Source organism: Chrysoperla carnea, chromosome X (assembly GCF_905475395.1).
Source record: "Chrysoperla carnea chromosome X, inChrCarn1.1, whole genome shotgun sequence".
Lineage (NCBI taxonomy): Eukaryota > Metazoa > Arthropoda > Insecta > Neuroptera > Chrysopidae > Chrysoperla > Chrysoperla carnea.
In genome coordinates this window covers 33,049,819-33,058,779 of record NC_058342.1, presented here as the reverse complement: position 1 = coordinate 33,058,779, position 8,961 = coordinate 33,049,819, and the positions used below count along the sequence as shown (strand labels likewise).

Genomic DNA, 8,961 nt, shown 5'->3' with positions numbered 1-8,961 from the left:
CAAAGTTGGCTGAAAAAATGATGAATCAAATAGGTTATCCTTTTCAATTGGATATTTCTATATCGAAAAGTCTAGAGAGTGTGATAAAAAACTATCTAAAATATTTAGACAATCTTGTAGTTTATAAAAATTACCATCAAAATATAAGGTTGTTGATGATATCAAAACTAAATTTTAATTTAATTATGAGTTCATCAAAGATCCATCATTTGATGAAGAGAGACGACTATAGTTAGTTTATTAATGATTGAAGAGAGATATGTATATTATCAAATTTATAAGCATCACTTGCACATAATATTTTGTTATTCATTTTATCGCATTAGTTTTTTTGACAAACTGTCAGAAACATAAGATCACTTTTTAAAACAAAAAGGTCTATTACATACAAAGGTCTTATAATTCGTTTTTCTTTATTATAAACCATAGAAACCTAAAATGGAAACAAGACATAGGAAACGTAATAAGTGAATTAGACCACAAAGAAAGAGACAGAACTGATAGGTGTTTATACGTTAATACATTTACATCACTGATCTTTTCTCTATCTTATTTCTATCTCTGTCTTATCGAGGACAGCTATACTCGCCTATTATATCTGGTCATTCTACTACGATCAACCCTTTGGGCAATCATTTTGCGGCTCTATGGTCTTAATATCTCTGTTATAAACCTCATAAATTATAGACGATGAGTATAACCTCAAAAAAAAATTTATTTCTTTCACGGTAAAATTTAAATTTGAAGAAAGAAGTAAATGTCGATATGTAAAAATCATGTCATACGAAAGCTCATACATGCAAGTCTTTGAATTGCATATGTTATTTATTTTTTTGTATTCAATTATACGAGACAGTCTAGGATACGAGCTTTATACAGAGAATAGGGTATTCCACTATTTTTGAAAAAGTACTTCAAAATGTTGATTTTGCTAATAAAAAGCCACCAAAAATTTATTTCGGAAAGATACACAAACTTTCTTGCCAAAAACCAAAATTTTAAATCTTTTTTAAACTGTCAAAAACGTGGGCATCCAATTTGATGACGTAATATCGGTATCATTATATGAAATAACACAAATAAGTTTGACAGATATATTCATAGACATCTGATTATAATAAATATAAATACTTACTATCTATGGATATATTATACCCAGCTGTCTACACTGAATTAACTGATGGTCTATGACTCATACCGATATGATATCCACGTTTTAGGTCACGTGATATACAGTTTAAAAATTACGATTTTTAATTTTTTAAAAGAAAAAAGGTCTTTTATGGCTCGAAATCAGAATATTTAAGTATATTTTTACATAAATTTTAACTTTTTTTCAAATTTCATGATTTATTTTTGACTAACGATAATACCCTATTACAAAATTATTCCATCTGGCAGCCCTGGATGTCGCTATAGATGATTTTAACTATATATATACATATATACATAACTGTGTCAGTATATGTCCACACAACTACATACACTGAATATACAGTAAATGTATAGTGAGTTTTAAGCCGCAGCATGAATTGCGCGATCCGGACGCTCTGTAAAAATACACTACCAGGATACAACATTATTGATTTTTGTAAAATGTTCTTATAACTTGCAACCAATCAGAACATTCGGTGTGTATTCGAAGATCGCTAGGGTGAGGTTTTGTGTGAACCGCGAATTGTTGAAAAAAAAACCTATATATATATAATATATATATTCGAATCCTGGTTCTGTATTATAGGAACTATACTATAGTGATATAGTGTATCAGTATAGTATTATATACATAACCGACCACTACCGGGTCCGCAAAAGCACTATTGTATACCGAATAGGCGAATACTCATTTGTTTTCATTTTTTTATGTTCAAGATCACTCAAACCACATCAGAACTAAGAACATCAACTTGAAATTCAAAATGTGCTGTTTAGAAACATTTTTAAACAATCAAACGAATTTTACGAACAATTGTTTTGTGATCATGGATTATGGAAGCAAAATAATATTTTTGGATCAGTATCAGTATCAGTGTTCAACTTCAAAATCAATTCAGTGTTTTAATTAGTGTGAGCTCCCAAGTTAATTATTACCAAAGAGCTAAATCTGAGAGCTAATAAGTGAAGTGCGGCAAAGTGTTTAAGTGTTTTTTTAAATTTTATTTTGAGCTAAAGTGATCAAAATCCAACGTTTCAACGATTTTTTAGTACCTTAACAAATTTTATTGCCAGGAACAATTTTAAAAATCGACCATCATGCAAGTAGCAACACTATTTCGTGAAACCGCTAATTTATTAGGGGCAAGCATGGAATCAGCGAGCTCAAATGGTGCTTCAACTGGTTCATGTAGTCCACCAAATGGCCTAAACTCTCATCGGGATTCGGTCTATACACGTCCAACACATTTGGATCGATATAAACCGTAAGTTTTTTAATGTCAAAAATCAAAAATTGTGCCCCGATACTAGCGATTTTATTTTTATGCGGAAACTTGCAAAACTTCATCTAATTATTTAAAAAAAAAACATATCGATCCATTGCCTAAAATACTTGGAATTTTTTAGCTAGGTTTTTTTGTGGAATCCAATTCCAGATCTTTTATGTTTTCATGGTAACCGATTTATTTGAAGCTATAAAATATGATTTTGATAACAGAACTAGATATTTATTTATTTTGAAATCTCTTACATTCTCAACTTTTTGGATCCAAAAACCGGGTGATTCATTTGTTACGTTGTATACATTTTCGGTACAATCCTATTGTTTCAAATATTTTCAATAAAACTTAAAAATTTAATTTAATATAGGCGCCCGTAGAAGGAAATTATACGGAAAAATTTGTCCACTTCTGAATTTTAAAGTTTTAAGAGTTTTCTTTTTTTTTTAGAAGTATAAACAACGAACCAAAACAAATCAATGTTTCAAGATATTCGGCGCTTTCAGTTGAGAAGGGTGGTAGGACTCTTGACAGGACACTGTAAATTGAACTACCACCTTCATCACCTGGAGATCTCCGAGGATCTCACTTGTAGAGCCTGTATGGAGTATGATGAAACCTCCATACATGTGACTTGCACCTGCAGATTCAGTACGTTCGGGTTCGAAACCTTGGATCCATCAATCCTGGGAGAGATCATGGTGAAAAATCTGTGGAATTTCTGCATGGCGTCTGGCCTCAACAGAAACCTATAGCTTTATTTGATTTTAATAACAATTTTATTGGGTGGCAGATTTTCTCCAGAGAGCACATAGAACACCCCTTGGTCTAGGTTCTAGGGACCCACTTTCGATACCCTTCTTATTATTTTTTTAATTCTCCGAAGATAAAGTAAAAGAGATGTCAAATAAGCTCCTAATAACACAAACTAGCGCACTTGGACTTTAAATTTGTAATTAATTGGATCCTTCAGTCATTAATCTGCTCCAAGCAGTTAAAATGATATCTATTCATAGGCGGATTTAGGCTAAGGCCCGCGAAGACCTGGCCTAGGACGACAATATTTAAGGATCACCCAAGTTGAAAAAGCTTAGATTAATAATACAAGAAGGGTTGATTTACGAAGACGGCCAAAAAATGGCGCTTAATAAGGTTAAAATGGCCTAAAAAACCTTCTTAAAAATTGCCCTGTGATGACGTGGATCTGGAGAGCGATTACCTTCAAATTCGCCACTGGATCTATTAAATTATATATTTTCCTTGATAGAAAAATATTTGAAGAAATAATAAGTCTTAAAAAGTCATAAGAACTCTGAAAAAGTCTTTGGATTGTCTAATTCAGTCTGGATAACTCGCCTGAATTAGACAGTCCACAAACGTTGAGAAATTCAGAGTTTCTAAGACTTTTTCAGACTTTCTAAGACTTATTCTTTCTTCAAATATTTTTTCCACCAGGGTTGTTGCGAATTTCTTTCTAAAATTTTACTATCTACTAGTTTAATCTTCTTAAGTTTACTGTGTGTAATCGATTTGTTTATTTTCTACAGAATGTCAAATGAAAATCAAGATGATGGCTACGAAACAAGTGCAGATCTTGTGTTAGGTGGTGGAATGGGTCCACACTCAACAAATTTGGATCATTTAGAAGATCCCTACAGTTTTGTGGACGATTCAGAGCATGCACATGCACATGCACATGCAAATGCACATGCACATGCACATGGACATGGACACGGACATCCACATGCACATGCGCATGCAGAACAAAATCGTAATAACATGTTACAAATGTCACAACAAATGCAACATAATTACATGTCACCACCGAATAACATGCTTATGGATCCCAACAGCATGATTCCGGCGCCCAGAAAACGTGGCCGCAAGAAGAAAATTAAATTAGACGCTGAGTACGTTTTTACATTATCTTTTCAATCAAAATTACCAATTCATAACTAATAATTTTTAAATATTATTTATTTGTCAATACTCAATTGTCAACCCTAGTTGTTCAGTTGGTAAAAGCGTAACCAATTCCGTAAGCGGTACGCCTAGGGTAGCGGGTTCGATTCCCGCCGTCACAACAAAAATTAATTTAAGTAATAATTGTGATGGACTGATGTAGTGCATGATATATGCATGAAGGAGGTACACTCAGCCTCTCAAAATAATTATGAGCTGCTAAATAGAATTATTAGCGGAAAAGGTGGTAAAATACAAATATGGTATCACCATGGGCTCTATGGCTTAAGTTTTCCCTTCGTTTACAGCCAATATAATCTACCTATAGACTTTTTAATTTTAGATTACGATTCGCCTTTGTTTCTGCAAGAATACCAGAAAAATACTCTGATAAATAAATATCTTTTATCCTTGTCAAATAGTATAGTTTGAGCAAAGATAAAAGATACTTTGTAGACCTTTTTTATTAGTTTCAGAGATGGTTAGAGATATCGAAAAAAAATATTAGAAAAAGTTTATTGAAATATTTGAATACATAAACCTATTTAATTATCAATTTGTCCAGTTTTTACATTCCCTACTTATAAAATTAAATAATAAACTTGTAATTGTTTAAATACCTTGTCTGTAACAGTTAATCTGGCTTGTTTCCGTCTTTTAGAGTTTTAAACCCAGATTTTTCCATAATATAGCGCCCTCCAGTATTACTTGGGGGATTGGAAATTTATTTGGAAAAGGATGGTTCTAGGCTAATCTTCAAAGCCACACTGATCTCAGGTTTTTGGGAGCTCGTTTAGGTCATGTATTTTTTTCTACAACTTTAACGGAGGGAGGGGCTATAGACCTCCAGTATCACCTGGGGGATTTTTTAGGAAGTATTTATCTAATAGACAAATGAACTCGGGTTCTAACTATTCTAGAAAATTAAAAAATCATAGGAAAGATCATATAAAAATTAGGAAAGAAATTTTCTTTTTGGATTTTTTGATCACTTAAAATCGAAAAATCGAAAATCATCAGGGAATTTTGATTTGAAAATTTATTCAAATTTAAAGAGTTTTTACTGTAGAAATTATAGAGGTTGTACTGTAATAGTGTAATTGTAACTATTTATTAAAATCTAACTATGTTTTTATGAATTACAGTGGAAATATAACAACAATTATGAAAATAAAAGAACCGGGCAAAGAACGCAAGAAACATGATCGTTTTAATGGTATGCCAGAAGAGGAAGTCTCAAAACGGACGTTACCTGATCATCTTACTCAAAATTTAGATATAATTATTGTAAGTAGTAATTCTTAATTTTTTTAATTCTTCTAAACTGAATCTGATCGTAATTCCCGTTGTGTCAATTTTGGGTCAATTATTATACAAAATATGTAAATCATCTCAATTTTACTTTGGTGACTTCATAAAGGTCATCCTCTGTATCTGGGACCGAATGAAAGAGGCTAACTTGTCTGAAAGATTCAAAAGATCCAATCTAAGTTAGCTAATAATAATTTAAAAGAACCTCTTAATTTTTGTTTCTGAAAAAGGTTTTACTCAAAATATCTGTAACCGTAGATTCTGATAGATCTTAATGAGTAGAAGAGTAGAATTGACTGAGTTAATTGCTGAAATACCTTGTATAGACAGTGTTGATTACGCAATCGTTTTTTTTTTTTTACGTCATGTAAATAAAGAAAAGCCACTCTTACACACAAAGTAATAACGGTCCCAAGATCCAATTGACCTATTTTGCTCATTTAAGAACTCGACATCGCTTTTTACAGACGGATAGACAGACGGACAACCGGAAATGAACTTTTTATGTAATTTTATGAACACTTATACCGGAGTTTTGTTGGTAGCATCAATATTTTTAAGCGTAACAAACTTGGGACTAAACTTAGTATAGCACTCTTGTTTTTGGTTGACACGAGCTATTGAACGTTTTGATCCTAAAATTAGAAAAACGTTGAAGCCGGTTCTCTACAATTATTTTTTAGCTAAATACTGTTTTGTGTATTAAAGATGTTTTTTGTTTGTTTAATGTTACAGATTGGAATAAATCCAGGGTTATTTGCAGCATATAAAGGGCACCATTACGCAGGACCCGGCAATCATTTTTGGAAGTGTTTATATTTATCCGGTTTAACACCCGAACAAATGTCAGCTGACGAAGATTATAAACTATTACAAGTGGGTATTGGTTTCACAAACATGGTACAAAGGGCGACAAAAGGTAGTGCCGATTTAACACGAAAGGAAATCAAAGAGGGTAGTCAAATACTTTTAGAAAAATTACAACATTTTAAACCAAAAATTGCTGTTTTTAATGGCAAATTAATATATGAAGTATTCTCTGGCAAAAAAGATTTTTGTTTTGGTCGACAACCGGATTTAATTGATGGTACAAACACGTATATGTGGGTGATGCCATCGTCTAGCGCACGCTGTGCACAGTTGCCACGCGCCGCAGACAAAGTACCATTTTATGCGGCGTTAAAAAAGTTTCGTGATTATTTGAATGGTATGGTGGCCATGATTGACGAATCGGAAGTGGTGTTTTCTGAGGCACGAATTAAAAGTAGTTTTTGTGAGAATGAAATGTCACAAAACGAACTTATAGATATAAGTAATGCAAAACGTGATGAAGATGGTAGTATTGTTCCTTGTAAAAAAAAGAGAGGCCGTCCAAAGAAAATAAAAATTGATGGCGAGGAAGCGTTAAAACCGCAGCCAGTGAAACGTATCTATAATCCACAAATCAATTTAAATGTAGATGGTACAAAAAAGAAACGTGGACGACCCAAAAAAATACGTGTAGATGGTATGACAATGGTTGGGGACGACCACCAAATGGGATCCGATCCATCCAAAATGATGACACATCTTCATGACGTCGATCAGTGTAATGACGTAGATCAAATGAACAAATCAAATGAATATAACATGAGTCATCTGAAACCTCAACAACACACACCTTCACAAATGTACAGCAACACACCGACCCCTACCCCCACGCCTACGCCCTCGTTACAACATCTACCACCATACATCCAGTCACCTAGACCTCAATCACAACCATTCACACATTCAGATCTATCATCGGAAATCAGTGCAGCAATATCATCGGAACACTTAGAATCACCGGCACCCACCTCACCAAGTTTAGATGCACCAGACTTCGATCCACCAACAAACATGCCCACCGAAGATACAACGGAATGTTGTTTTTCTAGTCCAACCCCATCGACAAACAGTGCCCATGAACAACAAACAACCCCACCGATGATACGGCCCTTACCGTATTCAGCGTACAATAATTACAGCCACAGTCCTGACCCACAATCACAGCAACATAATACAAATACACAACTGACAAGCGTGACCAACGTGACCAATGTCATCAAACCAGAGTACAAAGTACAAGACATGTCTACAAAAAGTTTATCAGGTTTAGAATCACTGGTTGATCAAATACCGAACATAACCGATGGGGAAACGAATACCGTAGTACAATCGAATCATCATCAGACTTTAGATGAGTCCGTGACAGGCGGGGGCGTTACAGGCAGTAACGGACAAAACAACAGTTCATACTCAGTTCATGAACATCAGTCATCACCTTCAAATAATACAGGGAGTACAAGTAATAACAATAGTTCCAGTTCCAGTTTAAATTTTAGTTATCCTGGAGCAGGAGCGGCCAGCAATCATCATAGTAATCAAGGTGGACTGAGTAGTTCACAGTTCAGTTTTACAAGTAACTACATGAACTCACCAGTCACCAACAACTATTCAAATTTAATGGGAGGCATGGGAGGTATGCATACATTTATGGAGCATCATAATTGTGGAATGCCAGCTGTACCTGTCCCATTATCGTACCATGGAACGCCCCATCTATATGGAACACCTCAACCCTACTCCCACAGTAGTTATGGTAGTTTAAACCATGGCACATCTGTCTTACACATGCCTAGTCCAAATTATCCGAATGGGTACAGTTATTCAGGTGCGGCAGCGTATGCTTCGACTCCACCGACTGGTTCATACCATCACATGTTTGACCATAGATTAAAACCAGATACCGGTGGAATGGGTTATGGATCGTTTTGATTATACTGATAAAATTAAAAATTATAAGTATTATACGAACCCACCATCGATTATCGATTATCGATTATAATCGTTATCGATCAAAGTCAAGTCAGTGTATATGCCCTTGTCGTCTTTGTTGAACGTACCTGTACGAATGTTATCTGCTGTGACCTCCTTGTTCACTTCTTTACGTGTTTCCTCGACGATCTCGAAAGAGTTTCAAATCAAGCAACCAAAACCAATCAAGTTTCTTCGTTTTTTAAATGTGCCAAGTTTTATATGATGAACCAGTGATGAACTTAAGTTTGAATCGTTAACTTTTAACATACCATAAATAACATTTTAAAATGCTGCTGCCAAAATCTATCAATTTTGTGTGTGGAAGGACGAAGGGGATCTAACAAAAAGGGAGTAGCGAGCGAGGGGTAATGGTATTTATCGCATTCACAATTCTTAATGAATTTATTAAATT

The 8,961-nt window shown here is 34.2% G+C and overlaps 1 protein-coding gene across 1 annotated transcript; it reads left to right on the top strand.

Moving 5' to 3' along the window:
- The first annotated feature begins 1,889 nt into the window (after positions 1-1,889).
- On the top strand, positions 1,890-8,961 carry LOC123302730. Its single transcript, XM_044885800.1, has 4 exons — positions 1,890-2,420; positions 3,983-4,345; positions 5,543-5,684; positions 6,444-8,961. The coding sequence occupies exons 1-4, from the start codon at positions 2,254-2,256 to the stop codon at positions 8,505-8,507; spliced, it is 2,736 nt and encodes a 911-aa protein (XP_044741735.1). The 5' UTR covers positions 1,890-2,253; the 3' UTR covers positions 8,508-8,961.

What these genes read in the sequence shown, in the direction of transcription:
- LOC123302730 (XM_044885800.1), top strand. Translation starts at nt 2,254, where the DNA reads ATGCAAGTAGCAACACTATTTCGTGAAACCGCTAATTTATTAGGGGCA. An exon ending in CATTTGGATCGATATAAACC is followed by an intron (nt 2,421 to 3,982) that starts GTAAGTTTTTTA and finishes TATTTTCTACAG; the next exon opens with AATGTCAAATGAAAATCAAG. An exon ending in AAAATTTAGATATAATTATT is followed by an intron (nt 5,685 to 6,443) that starts GTAAGTAGTAAT and finishes TTAATGTTACAG; the next exon opens with ATTGGAATAAATCCAGGGTT.